The sequence below is a fragment of the Mobula birostris genome, chromosome 8 (assembly GCF_030028105.1).
Source record: "Mobula birostris isolate sMobBir1 chromosome 8, sMobBir1.hap1, whole genome shotgun sequence".
Classification (NCBI taxonomy): Eukaryota; Metazoa; Chordata; class Chondrichthyes; order Myliobatiformes; family Myliobatidae; genus Mobula; species Mobula birostris.
Window position 1 is genome coordinate 135,534,242 of NC_092377.1, and position 25,466 is coordinate 135,559,707.

Here is a 25,466-nt window from a genome sequence, read left to right on the forward strand (position 1 = left end):
GAGTTGTCGTGTAAAAAGGGTCAAACTTGAAAAGGGTGGTGGATACAGGACTATATTTGAATGCACGCAGTATACGGACTAAGGTAGATGAACTTGTAGTGCAGTTAGAGATATGACATTGAGCACATCACTGAGTCGTGGCTGAAAGAAGATTACAGTTGGGATCTTAGCATCCAAGGATACACATTGTACTGAAGGAACGGGCAGGTAGGCGGAAGGATTAACTGGCTCTGTTGGTAAAAAATGAAATCAAATCATTAGAAAGAGGTGATAGGATGGGATGTAGAATCCTTGGGTGTAGAGTTTGAGAAACTGCAAGTGTAAAAAGACCCTGAAGGAAGTTATAAACAGGTCTCCAAACAGCAGCCAGGATGTGGGGTACAAATTACAACGGGGGATAGAAAAGGCATGTCAAAAGGGCAATATTACGATAGTCATGGAGGATTTCAATATGCAGGTAGATTGGTACTGGATCCCAAGAGAGAGAATTTGTAGAATGCATACAAGATGGCTTTTTAGAGCACCTTATGGTTGTGTTGGGCATGTGGCCAAGTGGTTAAGGCTAGTGATCTGAAGGTTGCTAGTTCGAGTCTCAGCTGTGGCAGCGTGTTTGTGTCCTTGAGTAAAGCACTTAACCACACATTGCTCTAGTGTCTGTGTGAGGAGTGGCGCCCCACACAGACTTCCAACCTGTGCCTTGTAAGGCATGAAAATGCCCAACGCAGGCCTCTCATGGTCTGAGTCAACGTTCCCTCCCTAATGGTTGAGCCCACTAGGGGATCAGCTATTCTGGATTGGGCGTTGTGTTATGTTGCGTTAACCTGGATTAGATTAGGGAATTTAAGAAAATGGAACCTTTGGAGACAGTGACCATAATTTGATTGAATTCACCCTGCAATTTGAGAGGGTGAAGCTAAAGTCAGATGTATCAGTATTACAGTGGAGTAAAGGGAATTACAGCAGCATGAGAAAGAAGCTGGCCAAAATTAATTGGAAGGGGACACTAGCAGGGCTGACAGCAGAACAAAAATGGCTGGAACTTCTGGGAGCAATTTGGAAGGTGCAGGATAGTCACATCCCAAAGAGGAACTATTGTAAAGGAAGGATGAAAACCAAAGAGGGGGTATATAATAGAGCAAAAATTAGTGGGAGGTTAGAGGATTAGCACAACAGAAAGCTGTGCTAATAAAAATAGCCATAGGAGAGAAAGATGAAATATGAAGGTAAACTAGCCAACAATATCAAAGAATATACCAAGCATTTTTTAAAATATATAGAGGGCAAAAGTGAGGCGAAAGTAGATTTTGGAAAATGATGTTGCAGAGGTGGTAATGGGGGACAAGGAAATGGTGGACAAACTGAATAAGTATTTTGCATCAGTCTTCACTTTGGAAGGCTCTGGCAATAAGCCACAAGTTCAAGACTGCTGGGCCAGATGTGAGTGCAGTTGCTATTACTAGGGAGAATGAGCTTGAGAAACTGAAAGGTCTGAAGGTAGATAAGTCACCTGGACTAGATGGACTGCACCATAGGGTTCTGAAAGATGTATTAGAAGAGATTGTGGAGGCATTAGTAATACAGTAACCTTTCAAGAATCATTAGATCCTGGAATGGTTCCAGAGGACTGGAAAATTGCAAATGTCACTCCACTCCTCAAGAAGGGAAAGAGGCAGAAGAAAGGAAATTATAGGCCAGTTAGCCTGACCTCAATAGTTGGGAAGATGTTGGAGTTGATTGTTAGGGATGTGGTTTGAAGATACTTGGAGGCACGTGATAAAATAGGCCAAAGTCAGTCTGATTTCTTCAAGGGACAATCTTGTCAGACAAATCTGTTGGAATTTTCTGAAGAAATAACAAGCAGGATAGACAAAGGAGAAACAATTGATGTTGTGTACTTAGATTTTCAGAAGACCTTTCACAAGGTGCCACACATGAGGCTGCTTAACAAGTTAGGAGCCTATGATTTTACAGGAAAGATTCTAGCATGGATAAAGCATTGGCTGATTGGAAGGAGGCAAAGGGTAGGAATAAAGAGAACCATCTTTGATTTGCTGCTGATGTCTAGTGGTGTTCTGCAGGGGTCGATGTTGGGACTGATTCTTATAATGTTATATGTCAATGATTTGGAGGATGGAATTGATGGCTTCACGGCCAAGATTTGCAGACGTTACTAAGATAGGTGGAAGGGCGGTGTTGAGGAAGCAGGGACACTGCAGAAGGACATGGACAGATTTGGAGAATGGGCAAAGAAGTGGCAGATGGAATACAGTGTCAGGAAGTGTTTGGCAATGCATTTTGGTAGAATGAATAAAAGCAAGAATATTTTCTAAACTGGAAGAAAATTCAAAAATCGGAAGTGCAAAGGGACTTGGGAGTCTTTGTGTAAGGTCCCCTAAAGGTTAATTTGCAGGATGCCTCAGTGGTGAGGACGGCAAATGCAATGTTTGCATTCATTTTGAAAGGACGAGAATATAAAAACAAGAATGGAATGCTGATGCTTTATAAGGCACTGGTGAGATCTTACTTGGAATATTTTGAACAATTTTGGGTCCCATATCTAAAGAGGATGTGCTGACTTTGGAGAGGGTTCAGAGGAGGTTCACAAGAATGATTTCGAGAAGAAACACTTGATGGCTCTGGCCCTTTATTCGCTGAAATTTAGAAGAAAGAGAGGAAATCTCATTGAAACCCATTGAGTATTGAAAGGCCTAGATAGAGTGTATGTGGTGAGGATGTTTCTTATGATGTGGGAGGCTAGGACCAGAGGTCACAGCTCAGAATAGAGGACATCTATTTAGAATGGAGGTGGGGTGGAATTTCTTAAGCCAGAGGGTGGAGAATCTGTGGAATTTGCTGCCACAGGCGCTGCAGAGGCCTGGTCAATGGGTGTATTTAAGGTGGAGGATAACAGAAGAATCAGAATTCGAATCAGAATCCTTTATTATCTCCAAGTACGTGGACACATACAGGGAATTTGATGCCGGTTTCCCTGAGCTCTCGCTGTACAAAATCAAAAAGCAAACAAAACAATAGTGCAAATAATCCTGAATTATATACAATGAGGTATACCTGTGTATGTACAGGTGGACTTGGTTTATAATAGACTAAAATTCAAGTGTTCATAAGACTGATAGCATACGGAAAGGAACTGTTCTTGTACCTATTTGTCCTGGCATACAGTGAACTAAAGCGTCTACCAGAAGGAAGGAGTTGGAACAGGTGATGTCCAGGGTGTGACGGGTCTACAATGATGCTGCTTGCTCGCTTCCCGACTCTAGATGCATATAAATCCTGGATCGAGGGCAGCTTCACACCAATAATCCTTTCCGCAGTGCTGACAGTTCTTTGGAGTCTATTGTCTTGTTTGGTAGCTGATCCAAACCAGACAGTGATGGAGGAACAGAAAACAGACTGGATTATTCCTGAATAGAATTGAATCAGCAGCTCCTGAGGCAGGTTGTACTTCCTGAGTTGACGCAGGAAATACAACCTTTTTGATAAGAGTGTCTGCGTTGGGTGTCCACTTCAGGTCCTGGGAGATTGTGACACCCAGAAACCTGAAGGTTTCCACAGCAAACACAATACTGTTGAGTATAGTGAGTGGGGGGAGTACTGGGGGGCTCCTCCTGAAGTCGACTGTCATCTCCACAGTCTTGAGTGTATTTAGCACCAGATTGTTCGGACCACACCAGAGGGCCAGCCGTTCCACCGCCCGTCTGTATGCAGACTCATCACTATCTTGGATAGGGCCAATGACAGTTGTGTCGTCTGCAAACTTTAGGAGTTTAACAGATGGATTCTGTGAGGTGCAGTCATTAGTGTAAAGGGAGAAGAGCGGTGGGGAGAGCACACATCCCTGGGGGGCACTGGTACTGATTGTCCAGGTGCTAGAAATGAGGTTCTTGATTTGTCAGGGTGTGAAAGGTTACGGGGAGAAGGCAGGAGAATGGGGTTGAGAGAGAAATGGATTAGTATTCATGAAATGGGGAGCAGACTCAACCGGAGAAATGGCCTAATTCTGCTCCTATGTCTTATGGTCTTACGATACACATGGCATCAAAAGGACAAGCAGGTGGACAGCAAGGGTGGGGTGGCTCCATTGGTGAAAAACAGTATCAAATCCTTAGAAGGAAGTGGGATAGGATCAGAAGACATGGAATCCTTGTGGGTAGAGTTAAGAAGCTACAAGGGTAAAAAGACACTGATGGGAATGACATTCAGGCTTCTGAAGATTAGCCAGGATATTGGTTACAAATTATAATCGGAGAATGAAAGGCAATAAGGGCAATGTTAGGATGGTCGTGGGGGATATCAACATGCAGGGTAGGTTGGGAAAATCAGGTTGGTGCTGGATCCCAAGAGAAGGAATTTGTAGAATGCCTGTGAGATGACTTTTTGGAGCAGCTTGTATTGAGCCCACTAGGGAAAAGACAATTCTGGACAGGATGTTGTGTAATGAACCAGATTTGATTAAGGAGATTAAGGTAAAGGAACCCTGAGGAGTGACATGGTGGAGTTCAGTGTGAGAGGGAGAAGCTGGTGCTCTCTAAACAACATCCATGTTTCTATTGTAGGAGTTTGATAGGACCTACATTCAACATAGTACTTTACGTTGTATAGCTTCCCTTTTCAGTTGACCTCCTGAAGTACAACACCTCACATATGCATGGATTAACTTCTATTTCCCACTTCTCTGCCCATTTGTAACTAACCTAGATCCCATTGTACTCTTTGATGGTCCCTGCCACCAAGATTTGAGTTGTGAGCAATGTAATCTGCAAGTTTGCTAATCCACCCATCTAATTTTTCACCCAGCTCATTGATATATCATAAACAGAGTTCCAGCACCAAACATTGAGGAACGCCACTGGTCATGTGCTTCCATTCGGAATAGCAGTCTTCCACGCCTGCTCTGTCTTCTGTGGCTAAGCCAGTTCTGAATCCGAACTTGCAATTCACTCCGTTTCGCATGCATCTTTACCCTCTCAATCAACCCACCATGTAGGACCTGCCATAGAATGTCATACTTTTGACACTCTTCCTTTGGAGGTGAAACCCTCCCTCCCTCCCTCCCTGGTTCCCATGCTGAGGGAACTATGTGCACGCTTCAGGGCTCAGCTTGTTGACATCCAAAGACATCCCAGATGGAGGAACACTCCTCACAACAGCCAAGGAGACAAACAGGAAAATACCACATCACCTGAAGAGTAAAGAGGAGCTCACAAGAGAACAGTGGGGAAAGGGCCAGCTTATGAGGGGATATGCATAGACACATCAATTATCTCCATTTCCCTTCATGAATAAAGAAACACCAGTTACTCACCAGTCCTCCAGGACGTCGCCTGTGGCTAATGAAGATGCAAAGATCTCAGTCAAGGTCTCAACAATCTCATCTCTTGCCTCTATCAATAGCCTATGGTTATTTCATCAGGCCTTGGAGATTTAACCAGTTTAACATTCTTCAAGAAATCCAAAACTATTTGTTTGATTATTGTCACGTGACCAGCAACAATAAAGATAGAATTGAGTCAGATTTATAAAAACAAACAAACATTTATCAAACTTTGCTCAAAAATAATGAAATATATTTAAACAACTAACTTAACTAGAAGTTAACTGCTATACGGCAACTCTGGAACAGTTCTTAAAAGGGTAAATGCGAAAACAGTTCTTAAAGTGGTAAATTCGAACACAGTTCTTAGAATGGTAACTTCCAAGAGATTTATACAGTCAATTAGGAGAGACTTTCCTGAAGTAAAGAATTCCTTGAGACGTGTTGTTACTGCTGATCCCAGCTGGAACCTGCCTTGTCCGCAGGATTCAGGACGACAGAAATAAAATGGATTAAAGGAACTGACCTTTTCCTCTAGAGAATTGACACTGCACTATCCTTCCTACTTTAGCAGGGGATATCTCAGTTGCAGGTCACTTTTTCTTGAACGAAGATTCAATAAAGGTCGATCCTCTCTAAAACCACCAAATGATATCAGCTTTACTCGACTCGGCGAATTCCTGTATTTTGGTAAGGTCTTCACTCTCCAATACTACTTACAATAGAAGGTAGAACTCCACTTTAAAACAAAACTGCGTCATCAGCCGAATACACAGCAAAACGGAGTATCTAACTGAAAACTAACTGCGTCACATCAGGAGTCTCTTTTATATACCTGTTGAGAACAGGTCATCATGTGACCTCAATGGTGGGAAAATTACATCATGTGACCTCCGCAAGACCATTACATCATCCTCATAAGACAGTCACAAGATATCTATGAAGTATGTAACATTATCTCAAATTACCCTGGCATATTGGCATTCTCCACACTGATCTCACCTTCCTCCATGTCCTTCTCCTTGGTGAATACTGAGACAAAGTACTCACTTAGGACGTCACTGACATCATCCACCTCCAAGCCCATGTTCCAGTCATTATCCTGGAGTGGTCCTGCCCACTCTCTATTTACCCTCTTGCTCTTGATATGTGTATGTATACTCGGAGTTCCCTTCCCCTTCTCGGTTTTAACCCCCCTGCTAGTGAACTTCCCAGTAAGGAAGTGGGTCCCACTCCCTCCCTCTTGTGCACAAGTCCCACCTTCCTCAGGACTAGTCACAATGATCCAGGAAGCAAAAGTCTCACACCATCCCTTCAGCCATGCTTTCTGAGGGATCTCTCTGTTCCTACACTCACTAGCTCATGGCATTGGATGCAATCCACGGGTTGAAACCTCTGTTGCCCTGCTCTTCAAACAGCTACCTGGCTCCCTGAGCTCAGCCCTTCTACCTATGTTATTACATGCACCTCAACTTCTCGCTGTTCATCTGCCCCTTTCAGAATGTCCTGCAACTTCTGCGAGACATCTGTGACCCTGGCACTAGGGAGGCAACACACCAACTTGATCTAAGCAAACCATCTTTCCATTTTAATATGTTACCCTCAGATCCTGGGCTGTTGTTCATTAGGTAGCCTTGGAAAGGTAGCAACCATTAGCTATCCTTTTATCTACTCTGCTAATAATATTTTAATGAATTATGATAATGCAAAGTCAGCATATTTTAATATAATCTTCTTACTTATTGCTGAGTGCTCTTATCAGTCCTTAATAAATTCCATCATTTCCCTGATGATTGACCTGCTGTTCGATCCTGTCTTTCAGCTTTAAATAGCAGTATTACATCTCGTATTCCCATACAACAGTGAAGGAGGCCATTCAGCCCATCAGGACAATGCCAGCTCATAGAGTAATCCCATTTCTGCACTTCTTTCCTCGTGATGTTCCCTTGTACATTCCCATCAATACTCCCTGATCTCCCTCCCACCCAGGTACACTCAGGGCAGTTTGCCCACTAACTTAAGGCAATTTATAGTGACCAATTAACCTTCTAACTAGCGCACCTTTGCGATGTGGAAGTAAACCAGGCGGAACAGGGAGAACTTGCAAACTTCACGAAGACAGTGCCCGAGGACAGGATTGAACCTGGGACTTTAGGACTATCAGTACTACCCGCTGTCGCAGTGGTGTGCATTCCTTGTTTTGCATTGGACAGGAGTGACCCACTATCACATTCAACATTCCACATACGATCCTCCGTACTGTACAAGAATGGATCACAGTGGAACCCGCAAGTCTCTCTCAGTTCCTCAGGAGGGTGTCTGCGTGTCTCTCAGTACCTCAGGAGGGTGTCTGTGTGTGTCTCAGTACCTCAAGAGGGTGTCTGCATGTCTCTCAGTACCTCAGGAGGGTGCCTGTGTGTGTCTCAGTACCTCAGGAGGGTGTCTGCATGTCTCTCAGTACCTCAGGAGGGTGCCTGTGTGTGTCTCAGTACCTCAGGAGGGTGTCTGTGTGTGTCTCAGTACCTCAGGAGGGTGTCTGCATGTCTCTCAGTTCCTCAGGAGGGTGTCTGTGTGTCTCTCAGTATCTCAGGAGGGTGTCTGTGTGTCTCTCAGTACCTCAGGACGGTGTCTGTGTCTCTCAGTACCTCAGGAGGGTGCCTGTGTGTCTCTCAGTATCTCAGGAGGGTATCTGCGTGTCTCTCAGTACCTCAGAAGGGTGTCTGTGTGTCTCTCAGTACCTCAGGAGGGTGTCTGCGTGTGTCTCAGTACCTCAGGAGAGTGTCTGTGTGTCTCCCAGTATCTCAGGAGGGTGCCTGTGTGTCTGTCAGTACCTCAGGAGGGTGTCTGCGTGTCTCTCAGTACCTCAGAAGGGTGTCTGTGTGTCTCTCAGTACCTCAGGAGGGTGTCTGTGTCTCTCTTAGTACCTCAGGAGGGTGTCTGCGTGTCTCTCAGTACCTCAGGAGGGTGTCTGCGTGCCTCTCAGTACCTCAGGAGGGTGTCTGCGTGTCTCTCAGTACCTCAGGAGGGTGTCTGTGTGTGTCTCAGTACCTCAGGAGGGTGTCTGTGTGTGTCTCAGTACCTCAGGACGGTGCCTGCGTGTCTCTCAGTACCTCAGGAGGGTGTCTGTGTGTCTCTCAGTATCTCAGGAGGGTGTCTGTGTGTCTCTCAGTACCTCAGGACGGTGTCTGTGTCTCTCAGTACCTCAGGAGGGTGCCTGTGTGTCTCTCAGTATCTCAGGAGGGTATCTGCGTGTCTCTCAGTACCTCAGAAGGGTGTCTGTGTGTCTCTCAGTACCTCAGGAGGGTGTCTGCGTGTGTCTCAGTACCTCAGGAGAGTGTCTGTGTGTCTCCCAGTATCTCAGGAGGGTGCCTGTGTGTCTGTCAGTACCTCAGGAGGGTGTCTGCGTGTCTCTCAGTACCTCAGAAGGGTGTCTGTGTGTCTCTCAGTACCTCAGGAGGGTGTCTGTGTCTCTCTTAGTACCTCAGGAGGGTGTCTGCGTGTCTCTCAGTACCTCAGGAGGGTGTCTGCGTGCCTCTCAGTACCTCAGGAGGGTGTCTGCGTGTCTCTCAGTACCTCAGGAGGGTGTCTGTGTGTGTCTCAGTACCTCAGGAGGGTGTCTGTGTGTGTCTCAGTACCTCAGGACGGTGCCTGCGTGTCTCTCAGTACCTCAGGAGGGTGTCTGTGTGTGTCTCAGTACCTCAGGAGGGTGTCTGTGTGTGTCTCAGTACCTCAGGAGGGTGCCTGCATGTGCTGAGAATGGCTGTTAGTGTCACAAAGGAATGAACCTCAGTCGGGTGCTAGCTGGTGTCCTTTCACACAAGATCGAGGGGGTGAGATCTCTGCATCAAAGAGGGACGGGCTCTGGTCTGTCTTACGGAGAGCTGGGGTTTCTGAGCTGGATTTTGCTGATGACCTCAGTTTGTGCAGTGGTCTGAGAGCCATCGATAACCGTGTGCTTCAGCACTGCCTATGACTTCACTCAGTCGACAATTGATCCATTGACTTTCTGACATCAGCAAAAAGTAATCCTCCTCATCTCGCTGTCCACTCTCTTTGCCTGTCACTGACAAGTCTCAGAGCTTCACACTAAGCGGAGATACGTAGTGTTAAACTCTCAACAGGGACCATTGTTAGCGAGGAATTAATATGCAGGGGACTGAACAGCTGGAACGACCGAGGACAAGCCTGGAATGTTAAGTGGGTCGCAGCCCTGAAGTCCCCCCCTCCCTCCTGACCTGATTTGCCTGCTCACAAACGTGAACAGTCCGGGGGGGGGAGAAATCAGCTGTTCGAGGAGCTCGAGAGCCGCCACTCTAAGGGATTAGCCCCTGCTGCGATGTTTCTGCCGTGGATCCTCTTGCTGTGCTGCTCAGTGGGGGCAAAGTGGTCCAGAGACTCCAAGTGCCCGGCGACCTGCTCCTGCACGAGGGACAGCGCGTTCTGCGTGGGCTCCAGGTCCATCCCTGAAACCTTTGCTGGGGACCTCATCGCCATGTAAGTAAAACCTGTTGCTCGTGGGTTAGTAAAAGGGGATGACGGGCCGAATATTCTCCTGGGGGGCAGGCTCGCTTCCACTAAGACGGAGCAGCCCTGCATCATAATCTCTGTATTTTAGCATCTTCATCATTTCTCTTGAGTGCTGTTTGAATCTCACCCTCCTGGCACTTAACCCCGCAAGCAGGACATGTGCCACGTCTGCCTCTACTCCTCTCCTTCACTCCCATTCAGGGCCCCAAACAGTCCTTCCAGGTGAAGAAATCCAAGTCAATTATTATCAGAGTACATACATGTCACCACATAGGACCCTGAGGTTCTTTCCCTGCGGGCATACTCAGCAAATCGATAGAACAGTAACTGTAAACATGATCGATGAACAACAAACTGTGCAAATACACAGATAAATAAATAGCAATACATAACGAGAGGATGAAATAACAAGATAAAGAGCCTTTAAAGTGAGACCAGCGGATGTGGGAACACCATTGCCCTCTTTTGTTCAAGAGCCAGATGGTTGAGGGGTAGTAACTGTGTGGTGCAAGTCCTGAGGCTCTTGTATCTTCTACCTGATGGCGCAAAAGGGCATGATCTTTGATGATGGATGCTACTTTTCTCAGGCAACATTTCATGTAGATGTCCTCAATGGTTGGGAGAGCTTAACTCGTGATGTACTGGCCGAATCCACCTCCTTTTTGCACTTAACCAGTTGCGGGTCATATCTTGCATCCCGTGCTCCTGATGCAGCGTCCGAAAGCTGGCTGACTAGTTCAGTTCCTCCAGCGTTTTCTGTGTATCGCTCTGGACTTCCAGCATCTGCAGGATCTCTTCTGTTTAAAAGTATAACTAATTCGAGACGTTTCCTTCCAGATTTTGCACATTTCCTCTGGAAAGGCTTCAGTGAAACCTGACGTAGATCGGGGCTCCATCGAGCACTTTAGCTCCAGCCGCCACAAAAGGCAGGATTTTCTGGTGGCCACCCATTTTAATTCCACTTCCCATTCCCATTCTGACGCGTCGGTCCACAGCCTCATGGACCTCCTCTACAGTCATGATGAGGCCACTCTCAGACTGGAGGCAGAACATCTCATGTTCGATCTGAGTGGCCTCCAGCTAGAGAGCGTAAACATCCATTTCTCTAACTTCCAGTAATTTCCCCTCCTCCTCCATTTCTCTCATTTGCCATTCCCCTTTCTGGCTCCCCTCTTACCCCTTCTCATCTCCTCACCTGCCTATCACCTTCTTCTGGTTCCCCTCCTCCCCCTCTTTCTTCCATATTTCACCCTCTTCTATCAGATTCCTTCTTCTTCAGCCCTTTACCTCTTCCACCTATCATCTCCCAGCTTCTCACTTCAACAACCACCCACCCACCCTCCACCTATCACTTGCTGATCCTTCCCCTCTCCCCACTATTTTTATTCTGGCTTCTTCCCCCTTGCTTTCCAGTTCTCATCAAAGGTCTCCACCCAAGACGTTGACTGGATATTCCCCTCCAGAGATGCTGGCTGACAAGCTGAGACCCTGTTCCTCCAGTGTGTTCTGTGTATTGCTCTGGATTTACAGCACCCGCAGACTCCCTTCTGTTTAAAAACGTAACTGATCCAAGACTCTTCCTTCCAGATTTCCAGGTGTCCTCTGGAAAGGCTTCGGTAACATTCTCACAAACCCAAAACTGTGCAGCACAGTGGCAATTTCAGATCAGGACATGATGGACTTCAGGAAGGTTTTGATAAAGGGTCTTTGACCTCAAACATCAACCTGTTTCTCTCCATCTGACATCCTGTGTGTTTCTGTTTTTATTTCTGATTTACAATAGTGTAGGCAGTAGAACCACTGCCTCACAGCAACGGAGACCCAGATTCCATCCTGAGCCCCAAATGGTGTTTGGAGTTCATATGTTCTCCCTAAGACTGTATGGGTTTGCCCGGAGGGCTCCAGCTCCCTGCCACTTTGCAGTACTGGGCTGGAGCATTAATTGACAGCTGTAAATAGTCCCCTTCTTCTTCTTCTGGCTGTCCATCCCATAGGATGATGATGGTTCCTTTCAGTCAGTTAGTGGGGTACCCCACTCCTCAGAAAGGAACAGCGTGTGCGTGAGTGGATTTTAGGTGAGTAGGGGGTTGCACAGGTCCAGACCCACCCTCTCGCCATCCCCTCCCGGATCCAGTAGCATGGTGGGGTCCAAGTCCCTAGTGTGCAGGTGAGAGGAAAACCTGGAAGAAGTTGATCCGAACGTTGGGAGAATAAAGAAAGACTAATGTAGTACGAGGGTAAAGGGGTGGTTCATGGTCAGTATGGGCTCAGTGGGCTGAAGGGCCTGTTTCTGTCCTGTAACTCTCCCTGACTACTTGCTGCGTCAGTAATTTCTTTACCTGCCTTAGGTCACAGTGATCAGTGACCATCATGTCGAGAGTCCCTTCAGGCAGATGCGAAGCATCCTGCAGCATTCTCACATTAACCGTCAATGACATCTCCCTCCCCACCCCCACAGTGACACCCCACCCCCTACTCAGCAGACCGAGGACAGAATCAGAGTCATAGAGCAATACAGGCCCTTCAACTCAACCAGTCCGTGCCAACCACAGTGCCCACCCAGTGCCCAATTTCCAGCTTTCAGCCCAGTTCCCTGCAAGCCCCATCCCTCCATGTACCTACCGTGTATTTCCTAAGTGCTTGTGAAATTATATTATTTAGCCTACCTTGACCACTTCAAATCAAATCAAAATCAAGTTTAATTATCATTCAAACCACACAGATATACAGCTGGACAAGACAGTGTTCCTCTGGGGCTGAGGTGCAAAACATTCGAAATAGCAAGCAAACTTCAAAATAGCAAGTAACATTCAAAATAGCAAGTTCAAAATAGCAAGCAAAGAAGTAAACTCACTCGAAAAAAAAACATGCACATAGTCTAAGACCCTGAGCAACAATGTCCAGCATTCGATGGTACAATCAAATGGCAGTGTACAGACACACGCAATCCAGCCTGTCATTCCAAGGCTTGAACATGGGAAGGTAGCACCTATGGGAGAGGCCAGAGCCCAGCCGGGCACAGACACCAGGCTGTAGCACTTTTGTGTTTCTCACCTGGTCTGCAGCAGCAGGAAAGCCTGAGGCTTGAGGCCTAATTCTCGATACAACTGAGGCTACACAGCTCCCACGTCATCTGTCCCTCCACCTGACCAGGATAACAGGCCTGCAGCAACCTACATTATCACTGTCCAATAGAGTCTTGCGATCACAACTGAAACCTCCGAGACAATCCCCCACGGGTTATACTGCACCGACTTCGATGCTTCTGAGTAGCAGACTGCAACATGGTCTAGAGCCAGGACAACCCTGCCGAACCCAAACCGGCTCCTCCAACACATTCATGAGCTCCTCCGATATCCCAGCCAGCACCTCCAAAACCCCAACGGGCTCCCCTGATACCCTGGCCAGCTCCTCCGATATCCTGACAGGGTCCTCCAATACCCTGGCCAGCTCCTTTTCCAACATCCCAGCCGGCCCCTTTGACACCTCACAAGAAAAAGAAGCACCTTTGTCTGGCCCCTGAGAGGCTGCTGTGTTCGCACGTGCTGCCATCTTACTGGAGATTGCGCTTCCCCTGGCAGCTCGATTCAAATGCTCACCATCATCTGCGTGAGGAAGTTGCCCCTCAAGTCCCTTTTAAAATCTTTCCTCTCTCGCCTGAAATGTCCCCCAGTTTTGGACTCCCAAGCCCTTGGGCAAAGAATTTTACGATCCGCCTTTTCTATGTCCTCAAGTTCCAAAATCTACAAGTTCGCCCCTCATTCTGCTGTGCTCAAAGTAATAAAGAACTTGCATGGCCAACCTCTCCCCTGCAACACAGACCCTGTAGCCCTGGCAACATCTTTGTAAATCTTTTCTGTACTTGTTCCTGTTTAACTACATCACCCTGTAACAGGGTGACCAAAACTGTACACAGTTCTCCTCAGCAACAACTTACACAATTGCAACATAATACCCCATCTCCAATGCTCAATGCCCCTCCTCCAATGCTCAATGCCCCCGCTCCTATCCCCAATGCCCATCTCATATACTCAGTGCCCCAGCTCCTAGAATTGAAAATACACGTGGACTAAGATGTTAACTGTCCTGTGCTATCACCAGTGGGATCATCAGTTGATCTGCCACCTGTCTTCAGGAGTTTCGGCCCACTTACGATCAAGACTCCCTCGAGGTGGTGGGCCAGCAGTGCTAAAGCACCACCTCCCACTGGTGAGCTTAAAAACTTGGCATCTGCCTCTATCAGAGTTGTTGGTCACTTCCATCCAACAGATAGTCTACTCTTCAGGTGTCTATGCAACTACTGAAGGGTTTGCAAAAGATGTATACACTGTCTGACTATCTGCCCCTCTGGACATACTTGGTCCACACCCATGCTGATCCTTTCTCTGCTGCCTCAGCTACAGCCCTGCTGGTTGACTTGATCTCTCTTCTAGTGAAGCCAAGGTCACGCAGCCACTTCTAGAGAGTGAACGCAATAAACCCACGGCAGCCTACTTCGAATGGATAGCATGAGACCTTCCACCCTCTGCACTCTGATCTTAATTCTGCATTCTTGGTTAACTTGTGCTCATGGGCTTCATCGATGTTGTCTTCCCAGGGGACTGTGAGTTCACCAATAACCACTTCTCTACTGGTGTCAGACCATACGATTATATCTGGACGCAATGTTGTGAAAGCTATTTGCTCCGGGAAACTGCATTTCCCGTCCAGGTTGGCCTTGACACACCAATCATTGGCTGAAGAAAGTATGCTTGATCGTGAGCCTGCGGTGTTCTGTACTATACTAAATGCCCCCACTCCTAAACTCAATGCCCCCACTCCTATACTCAAAGCCCCATTTTCTATACCCAATGCCCCATCTCATATATTCGATGCTCCCACTCCTATACTCAATGCCTCAGCTCCTATACTCAATGCCCTGACTGATGAAAGCCAGTCTGCCTTCATCAGCCATCAGGGTCTTGAACCAGAGGGGATAACTTCACTCAACTTCACTCACCCCATCACTGAATTGTTCCCACAACCTATGGATTCACTTTCAAGGACTCCATCTAATGATCTCGATATTTATTACGTATTTATTATTATAATTTCTTTTATTTTTCTCACTTTTTGTATTTGCACAGTTGTTGTCTTTTGACATTGGCTGTTTGTCCATCCTTGTTGAGTGGGGTCTTCCATTGTGTTTCTTGTATTTACCGTGAATGTCCATAAGAAAATGAACCTCAGGATTGTATATGGTGATATATATGTACTTTGATAATAAATTTACTTTGAATTTTGAATCCTTTTCACAACCCTGCCTGGCTTTTCACTACACTCCCTAGTGCCCTGCCATTCATTGTATAAGTACTAGCCTAGCTTGACTTTCCAAAGTGCATAACTTCACAATTCTCTGTACTGAAATTAGTCTGCGCTTCCCTAACTGATCAAGAACGCCCTATCGTCTACAATAGCCTTCTTCACCATCAGCAATATGTCCTAATTTTGTGTCATCCACAAACTTGCTGATCAAGCCTCGTGCATTGGCACCCAAGTTATTTCTATAAATAATGAATAGCAAGGGTTCCAATGACACTCCACTAGTCACTGGCATCCATTCCAAGAAACAACCCACGTATCTCCTGGGCCTCAAGACATTAGTGTCCAAGGAGACCTAATCTCTCTCCGGCCCTTTTACTCTGAATATAGCTATAGAACCTCCTGAGACTCTCATCAATCTTATCCGCCAGATTATCTTATACCATCTCTTTGCCCTGCTGATTTCCCTCTTAGTCCTTTTATAGTTACCAAGGGGATTCACTCATCCACCACCTCCTAAACCCAATATTCTTTTTTTTTCTAAATTGAAGAGAGTCTCAATATCTCTCATCGGCCAAGGCCCTGTAAACTTGCCGGTTCTACCCTCCATCCTAACTTGAATGCGAGTCTCCGAGAAACATGATAGCACGCGGTTTAAGGCCTCACACTTGCCGTTCACTCTTTTCCTTCAGAATGGTTCACCCTGTGAAATCCTGTCTAATTCCCTCAAATTCAGCTCTGTTTCAGTTTGGAACCCTAATCCATCACTACCTTAAAATTAATAGAATTATGGTAACCATAGCCACAGCGCTCCCTGACTGCCAGTTCAGTTACCTGCCCTGCCTTGCTCCTGAAGTGGAAGTCCAGTATTGCATCTTCCCGAGTGAGGCCCTTTTTTATATTGAATTGGGAAACTTCCCTGGATGCATTTCACACGTTGCACCCTCTCCAGGCCCTTAGCACTCTGGGTGGCCCTGTCAATACTGGAGAAATTAAAATTTCCCATTAATACAACCATGTTACTCTTACAGCTATGGGCAGTTTCTTTTCACATCTGCTGCTCAAGTTCCCACTGACTATTTGTGCGGGGGTGGGGGTGGTCTATAATACGGCCACACTAGAGTGACCCTCCTCTTTGTGTTTCTAGATTTTACTCATATGGCCTCACTGGACAATCCCCCAAAGAATGGCATCCTTCAGTACTGCTACGGCATTGTCCCTTATCAAAAAGACAACCAGCCCTCCTCGTATCCCAGCACCTGTCACATCAGTGGCATCTGTATCCTGGGATATCGAGCTGCCATCCTTGCCTTTCCCTCAACTGCATGTCTGTTATGGCGAAAATATCCCAGTCCTTGGACCCAATCCATGTTCTCAGTTTACCCACCTTACCTGTGCACTGAAATCAGTGCAGTTTAACAGAATATTATTGACCCTCCTCTGTCTATTCTCCTAGTTATCCTAATCACTAAACTTGCTCACACTGGCCACTGCTTTATCCCTTGACTTGCTGCTGCTCAGAATCCCACCCACCCTTAACTCTTATGGTGGAGCACCAGCATATTTCCCTGCAAGGATATTAATTGCACCCTTTCCCTCTTGTACAGGTCACTCCTACCCTTGACTCAGCTCCCTGCACCGGCTGCTCAGCTGGATATTCAGCTGGCCTATCCTGCTACTCCTGACCTCAGATGCATGTGGCACTGAGAGTAATCTGGAGATCACTCCCCTTTGAGGCCCTGCTTCTTAACCTCTTACCTAATTCCCTTTGCTCCTTCTGAGTAGTGTGCCTCCTTCTGTGTTGTACCTACCCCAGTCGTACCAATGTGCACAACAACCCCAGGCTGTTCACCTCCCCATGCAAGGATGTGCTGCAGCCACTCAAGACATCCTCAACCCTGGCACCCAGGAGGCATCACCCCTTCCTGGCATCTCTTCTGCAGCTGCAGAATCTCCTTCCTGCCCCCGTCGCTATCACTGTCACCCTGTCCAACTGCATCCTTTCCCTCTGAGCCACAGACCCAGTCACAGTGTCGGACGTCTGCTTCCCCAATAGTACCTGAAGAGGTAAACCTGTTAGGATGAGAGTGGTCACGGGGGACCTTGCACTGTCTGCCTGCTCCTCCTCCCTTTCCTGGTGGTTGTCCTTCTATCCAAAGTCTTTACTTTGGCTGCGACCTCCTCAGTAAAAGCTGTCAGTATTCCTTCGGCCCCCAAGTACATCCAACTGCACTTCCCTTATCTTTAACCTGAACAGCAGAATAAAACTTTACCCATTCTTACCTGTGTCTCCTCACCAACGATTCACTGTCACTCCCGACGCCTCAACGCATCACAGCTTGGGAAGACAACTGCTCTGCCCTAGACAGCAAGAAATTGTAGAGAATTGTTTGCCGGGTGCTTTCAGTGTTCTCAGCCAACACCTGTTGCTGATGTCTGCATTCATTCTGTACGTGAGCTCCACACATGAGATCTCAGTGGAAGCAATGTAGGTGAGATCAGTGTACATTTCAGGCCCATGTGCAGAGCCCTCAACACTGTGTATCTATAACAGCACATTGTGCATTATGGATTTAACACCAGTGTATTTAATAACTTGGTATAACATACCATATATTACTAGGTATAAAACTTATTTTATAACACCTATGCTTTATGAAATATAATGCTCCTATACCCCATGTGTAACACTGAATTGCTGGGTTTAATGTTCCTGTAAATAACACACTGTGCATTCCTCAAAACTATCTTCCTACCTCTCAGGAGTCCTTCAGATCTCAGACTGAGGTACTGAGGTCAATGTGAGAACCACAGACAATAGCAGAAATCGGGCTGGAGTCGGCGGGGAGGGAGAGTTTGTGCATGGCTGCGTTTCTGTGTGGCCCTGACACATGGACACAAGATTGTTACTGCCTCCCTGTATCGATGGTACTGTGGTGCAGACAAGACAAAAGACATTGGAGCAGAATTAGGTTATTTAGCCCATCGAGTCTGCTCTGCCATTTGATCATGGTTTATTCGGTATCCCTCTCAAACTCATTCTCCTGCCTTCTCCCCATAACCTTTGACACCCTTACTAATCAAAAACCTATTCACCTCTGCTTAAAATACACCCAAAGACTTGGCCTCCACAATCATCTGTGGCAATGAATTCCACAGATTTACCACCCTTTGGTTAAAGAAATTCCTATTCAGCTCTTTTCTATAGAAACATCCTTTGATCCCAGACTCCCCCACTTTTGGGAATATCCTCTCCACATGTCTCCCTTTTCTCCCTTTCTCCTCTTGTCTTCCTTTCTCCTCTTGTCTTCCTTTCTCTTCACCATTTACACCTCGGACTTCAACTACTGCACAGAGTCTTGTCATCTTCAGAAGTTCTCGGATGACTCTGCCATAGTTGGATGCATCAGCAAGGGAGATGAGGCTGAGTACAGGGCTACAGTAGGAAACTTTGTCACATGGTGTGAGCAGAATTACCTGCAGCTTAATGTGAAAAAGACTAAGGAGCTGGTGGTAGACCTGAGGAGAGCTAAGGTACCGGTGACCCCTGTTTCCATCCAGAGGGTCAGTGTGGACATGGTGGAAGATTACAAATATCTGGGGATACGAATTGACAATAAACTGGACTGGTCAAAGAACGCTGAGGCTCTCTACAAGAAAGGTCAGAGCCGTCTCTATTTCCTGAGGAGACTGAAGTCCTTTAACATCTGCCGGACGATGCTGAGGATGTTCTACGAGTCTGTGGTGGCCAGTGTGATCATGTTTGCTGTTGTGTGCTGGGGCAGCAGGCTGAGGGTAGCAGACACCAACAGAATCAACAAACTCATTCGTAAGGCCAGTGATGTTGTGGGGATGGAACTGGACTCTCTGACGGTGGTGTCTGAAAAGAGGATGCTGTCTAAGTTGCATGCCATCTTGGACAATGTCTCCCATCCACTACATAATGTACTGGTTGAGCACAAGAGTGCATTCAGCCAGAGACTCATTTCACCGAGATGCAGCACTGAGCGTCATAGGAAGTCATTCCTGCCTGTGGCCATCAAACTTTACAACTCCTCCCTTGGAGGATCAGACACCCTGAGCCAATAGGCTGGTCCTGGACTTATTTCATAATTTACTGGCATAATTTACATATTACTATTTAACTATTTATGGTTTTATTACTATTTATTATTTATGGAGCAACTGTAACGAAAACCAATTTCCCCCGGGATTAATAAAGTATGACTATGACTATGACTATGACTACATACACTCTATCCAGGCTTCTTCTATTCCATTGTCCCTAGCTACTCAACAAGTGTTATGTTGGGACCTTGAAGTGCATGTCAATAGACTGTAAAGGTCTATCCATGACTTTCAATATTGATGGTTGAGAACTTCAGGTTACTAGGCATAAATATCACTAAGGTTTCCTATTGGAACCATGCAGGCGTCATGGCCAAGAAAGCACAACAATGCCTCTATTTCCTTACAAGACTGAGGAAGTTCCCCAATGATCTTCTCCAGATTTTATCTGCACCAAAGAAAGCCCCTATCTCAATGCATGGTGTGACAACTGTTCTGCTCAAGACCGCAGGAAATCGTAGAGAGTTGTGAATACAGCCCAGTCCATCATGAAAACCAGCTTCCCCTCATCTGACTCCATCTGCACATCCCGTTGCCTTGCGATAGCAGGCAACATAATCAAGGACCCTTCCTTCACTGGTCATTCTCTTTTCTCTGCTCTCCTGTGAGGCAGAGGTCCTGAACATTTGAAAACATGAACCACCAGGCTCAAGGACTGCTTCTATCCCGCTAGCACTGGGTTCTCGAAGGGGCTTTTCATGCACGAATAGATGAACTCTTGATATTCCAGTCAATGTTGTCATGGCCCTTTCACTGCATCCTCTCTGTAACTGTAACACTGAATTCTGTTGTGGTTTTACTACTCTGTATAGAACTTTCTGTCAAGATGTCATGCAAACAGAAGATATTGTCCATTGCAAGCAGAGCAAGTGCTACACCTGCCCCTACACCTCCTCCCTCACTACCATTCAGGGCCCCAAACAGTCCTTCCAGGTGAGGCGACACTTCACCTGTGAGTCTGTTGGGGTCATTTACTGGGATTGGTGCTCCCGGTGTGGCTCCTGTATATCGGTGAGACCCGACGTAGGTTGGGAGACCGTTTTGCTGAGCATCTACGCTCCATCCACCAGAACAAGCGGGATCTCCCAGTGGCCACCCATTTTAATTCCACTTCCCATTCCTATTCCGACATGTCCATGCATGGTCTCCTCCACTGTTGTGGTGAGGCCACACTTAGGTTGGAGGAATAACACCTTATATTCTGTCTGGGTAGCCTCCAACCTGATAGCATGAATATCGATTTCTCGAACTTCCGGTAATGCCCCCCCACTAACCCTCCTCCTTCTCTATTTCCCTACCCTTTTCCCTGTCTCACCTTAGCTCCTTGCCCATCCATCACCTCCCTCGGGAGCTCCTCCCCACCTCCCTTTTTCTTTCTTGCATGGTCTTCTGTCTCTTTCACCAATCAACTTCCTAGCTCTTTGCTTCACCCCTCCCCCTCCAGGTTTCACCTATTGCCTGGCGCTTCTCCCTCCTCTCCCCCCACCTTCTTCTCTCCAGCTCCTCAACTTCTTCTCTCCAGTTCTGCCAAAGGATTTCAGCCTGAAACATCGACTGTACTTTTATCCCTAGATGCTGCCTGGCCTGCTGAGTTCCTCCAGCATTTCGTGTGTGCTGCTTGGACTTCCAGCATCTGCAAATTTTCTCTTGTTTTAGAAGATTTTCTTTGTACGTGACAGTAATAGACCAAATCCAATTCCATTTCCTTCCTGAACGCCCCTCTACTCCAAGCTGAACAAGGAGGGACACAATTGTGTCATTGTGATCTAATTTTTGCCTCCTCCCCCAGCAACAGTGGAGGGGGTGCTCAGAGTACAGAAATGAGCAGGCTCACACAGGCAGAGCCCAGGTGGGGAGGAGGGGGTCGCTTTTGCATTTGGAAGTGGGGCAGCAACTTTCCCGTAACAAATGGTGGTCAAGGTGCCTCTGCTCAACTTGATCTCCGTTTGCTTTTTCAAAAATACACTTTATTCATACAGCAAGTACAATCATTTCATCTCTGTCTGTTCAGTCAGAGAGTCTCTGTAGAGTTCATCATGCTATCAGTTCAATACAGTCTCTTGCGATATATCAACACCAATCATGTTTCCTCCTTAGACAATGCACCCTGAACCATTTGATTCCTGTACATTATGCATCCTGTTTACAACACAAGGGCATAATTATAAGTTAGTAGTTCCATCCAAAGCAATTTAGACCACCACCTTTCAGTGATTGGCTGCAGAGAGTACTTACTTCTCGTAGTTTTCCTTCAGCTTGTTCATCTGTACAAGCTGAAATTAACGCCTGATCCCTTGATTGTTGGTTGGTTATGTATTCATCACACATATAGGGTTTAGGATCCAGTCCAGGATTAGATTGTTGGACAGAGCCAACTGCAGGGGGTTTGGGCATGCAGCAAACCACGGACTGGTTTATGCCAGCTGAAAGTCAAACATGAAAATAATAATCTATTATGAAAAACCTTTTCTTTAACGTCCAGCCATCCAGTACTTGCATCCAATTCCACATTCCAACCGACTGTTCACCACAAAACTCCTTGCAACAAGATAGATGACGGCTCTCGCTGTGAGTTGACCTCGAGTATTTGGGCCTTGGCTTACTCTGCTTTGTATTCATGTCAAGAAACCCCATTGGCTTTATATTCTGAAGAAACCCTTTTTGTGTGTACACAAACAAACCTACAGTTAGCTGCATCTCATACATTTAAAAATGTGTATTTTATCTCCTCTGTTGGAAATGAATGAAATGTCAAAGGGGGGGAAACAACCTGTGCAAGAAGTAGACACAAGGGATTCTGCGCATGCTGGAAGTCTGGACATCAGGAGGCGAATCTGGTGGGGTTGTCTACTGTATCCAGTCCCCCAGTGTGGGCCCTTCTACATTGATGAGATCCGACTTGGGAGACCACTTTGTCGATCACCCCTGCTCCATCCACAAAAGGAAGGATTTCCCCATGGCCAACCATTTCAATTTGAATGTCTATTTCCATTCCGATGCGTCAGTCTAGGGCTTCGTCGTCTGCCTCAGGTTGGAGGAGCTACACCTTGTATTCCGTCTAGGTAGCTACTAAGCTGAAGGCATGAACAACGATTTCTCCAATTTCCGGTAATTTGCACTCCCTTGCTTCTCTCTTCTTCATTTCCCACCTCTGGCCCTCTTCTTAACTCTTCTCCTCACCTGCCTATCAGCTCTCCTGGTGTCCCTCGTTCTTCCCTTTCTCCCATGGTTGACTTTCCTCTCCTATCAGATCCCTTCATCTCTAGTCCTTTAACTTTTCCACCAATCACCTCCCAGCTCCTTACTTCATCCCCCTCCCCCACCCACCTGGCTTCACCTATCACCTTCCAGCTTGTACTCCTTCCCTTCCTCCCTACCTTCTTATTCTGGTATCTACTCCCTTCCTTTCCAGTCCCGATGAAGGGTCTCAGCCCAAAACGTCAACTGTTTATTCACCTCCATAGATGCTGCCTGAATTGCTGAGTTCCTCCAGCATTTTACGTGCGCGTTGCTGTGCGAGAAATGGCTGCACGGACAGGACGAGGTCAAACCTTATGTGTTAACCTTGCGTTCAGTCCTCCTGCAGTCACACACTGGGATGGTTCTGTGGGACAATATCTAACCTGAGCTGTGCAGGCTCAGCAAGTGTGTATTCCCTACGTAACATGGACTGAATGATCTATGCGACCGATGATAGTCGTGGGACATTCATCCACATAGTTTGTCCTTTTCACAACCGATTTCACACTGACAGTAAGATTTAAGCCAAAGTAGATAACTCAAAATGGTTTTTGAAAATGAAACATGCCTTGTAGGTTAAAAAAAAATCTCATTATTGTACTAGTTTTTGACATAAAATATTCATGTTTCTCTTCCAGGACATTTGTGAATGCAAAATTCAGACAAATTCCTGAACGTGCCTTTGCTCACATCCCAACATTGCAGTTCCTGTAAGTACTGTATCTGGAAAATGTCTGTATTGTGCCCAGGGACAAATCTCTGCTTTTGTAAAGCTTGTCTGAAATTTTAGATTGTTTTCCATTCATGTATAGTGGCCTCCTTAAGAGATCTGGCTTTTCTGATTGAGGTTATGGAGCCCCAGTCAGACAAGTGGACAGCTCTTCCCGGAGCACCAGATTTCCAGATTGAAATGATTTATTGAAGTGTGAGACTGCACAACACTGCAATTCTGTGGATGGGATACTCTCGTTCCATGGCCGCAACTCAGCACCATTCTCCACTTAATGAAGGCAGATTCATTATCACAGTATACCTCTGACCATCACCTTCCAACTTTACATACAATCTACTCCCGCTTTGAAAAGGAGAATATAACTACTGCTGTGAAGATCCCTGCTGCACCCGGTAACCCTGTGATCTCTGTCTCAGAGGCTGACGTTAGGCTGTCTTTAAAGAGAGTGAACCCTCGCAAGGTGGAAGGTCCCGATGGAGTACCTGGTAAGGCTCTGAAAACTTGTGCCAACCAACTGGCGGGAGTATTCAAGGACATTTTCAACTTCTCACTGCTACGGGCGGAAGTTCCCATTTGCTTCAAAAAGGCAACAATTATACCAGTGCCTGAGAAGAATAATGTGAGCTGCCTTAATGACTATCGCCTGGTAGCACTCACATCTACAGTGATGAAATGTTTTGAGAGGCTGGTCATGTCTAGACTGAACTCCTGCCTCAGCAAGGTCCTGGACCTGTTACAATTTGCCTATCGCTACAATAGGTCAATGGCAGACACAATCTCAATGGCACTTCACACAGCTTTAGACCTCCTGGACAATACAAACACCTATGTCAGGATGCTGTTCATCGACTATAGCTCAGCATTTAACACTATCAAATCCACAATCCTCATTGAGAAGTTACAGAACTTGGGCCCCTGTACCGCCATCTACAACTGGATCCTCAACTTCCTAACTGGAAGACCACAATCTGTGCAGATTGGTGATAACGTTTCCTCCTCGCTGACAGTCAGCACTGGTGCACCTCAGGGGTGTGTGCTTAGCCCACTGCTCTACTCTCTCTATACCCATGACTGTGTGGCTATAAATTTGTTGACAATACAACCATTGTTGGTAGAATCTCAGGTGGTGACGAGAGGGCGTACAGGAGTGAGATATGCCAACTAGTGGAGTGGTGTCACAACAACAACCTTGCACTCAATGTCAGTAAAACGAAAGAACTGATTGTGGACTTCAGGAAGGGCAAGATGAAGGAACACAAACCAATCCTCATTGAAGGATCAGAAGTAGAGAGAGTGAGCAGCTTCAAATTCCTGGGTGTCAAGATCTCTGAGGACCTAACCTAGTCCCAACATATTGATGCAGTTATAGAGAGGGCAAGACAGCAACTATACTTCATTAGGAGTTTGAAGGGATTTGGCATGTCAACAAACACACTCAAAAACTTCAATAGATGTAGCATGGAGAGCATTCTGACAGGCTGCATCACTGTCTGGTTTGGGGTGGAGAGGGGGGGGCTACTGCAATGGACCGAAAGAAGCTGCAGAAGGTTGTAAATCTAGTCAGCTCCATCTTGGGTACTAGCCTACAAAGTACCCAGGACATCTTCAAGGAGTGGTGTCTCAGAAAGGCAGTGTCCATTATTAAGGACCCCCATCACCCAGGGCATGCCCTTTTCTCACTGTTACCATCAGGTAGGAGGTACAGACTCAGCGATTCAGGAATAGCTTCTTCCCCTCTGCCATCTGATTTCCAAATGAACATTGAACCCATAAATACTACCTCACTTTTTAATATATATTATTTCTGTTTTTGCATGATTTGTAATCTATTCAATATACGTCTACTGTAATTGATTTACTTATTTATTTTTTTCTTCTATATTATGTATTGTATTGAACTGCTGCTGCTAAGTTAACAAATTTCACGTCACATGTCGATGGTAATAAATCTGATTCTGATATCTCCAAGGGTTCCAAGCCCTTATTTGAAAGCCTGGGTTCTGGAGGGTTCTCCAGATCTGTGACATTTGCCAAGGTGATCAAACAGAGTAGGTGTGTGAATAGACACATGGAGTTGTAGGGCCACTAGAAACGGACCCATCAGCCCAACTTGTCCTTGCTGACCAAGGTTCCTGTCTGTGTGTGGCTCAGATCCCCTTCCAATCCATGAAGCCGTCCAAACGTCCTTTAAGCTGTGTAATTGTA

General features: G+C 46.4%; 1 protein-coding gene across 1 annotated transcript in view; it reads left to right on the forward strand.

Annotated features, from left to right (window-relative positions):
* Positions 1-9,668: 9,668 nt before the first annotated feature.
* lgi3 (leucine-rich repeat LGI family, member 3) overlaps positions 9,669-25,466 on the forward strand; it is a 45,635-nt gene continuing 29,837 nt past the window's right edge. The window contains exons 1-2 of the mRNA XM_072266923.1: positions 9,669-9,826; positions 23,167-23,238. Of these exons, the coding sequence (XP_072123024.1) occupies positions 9,669-9,826; positions 23,167-23,238 (230 nt within the window). The remainder of the gene's footprint in view (positions 9,827-23,166; positions 23,239-25,466) is intronic.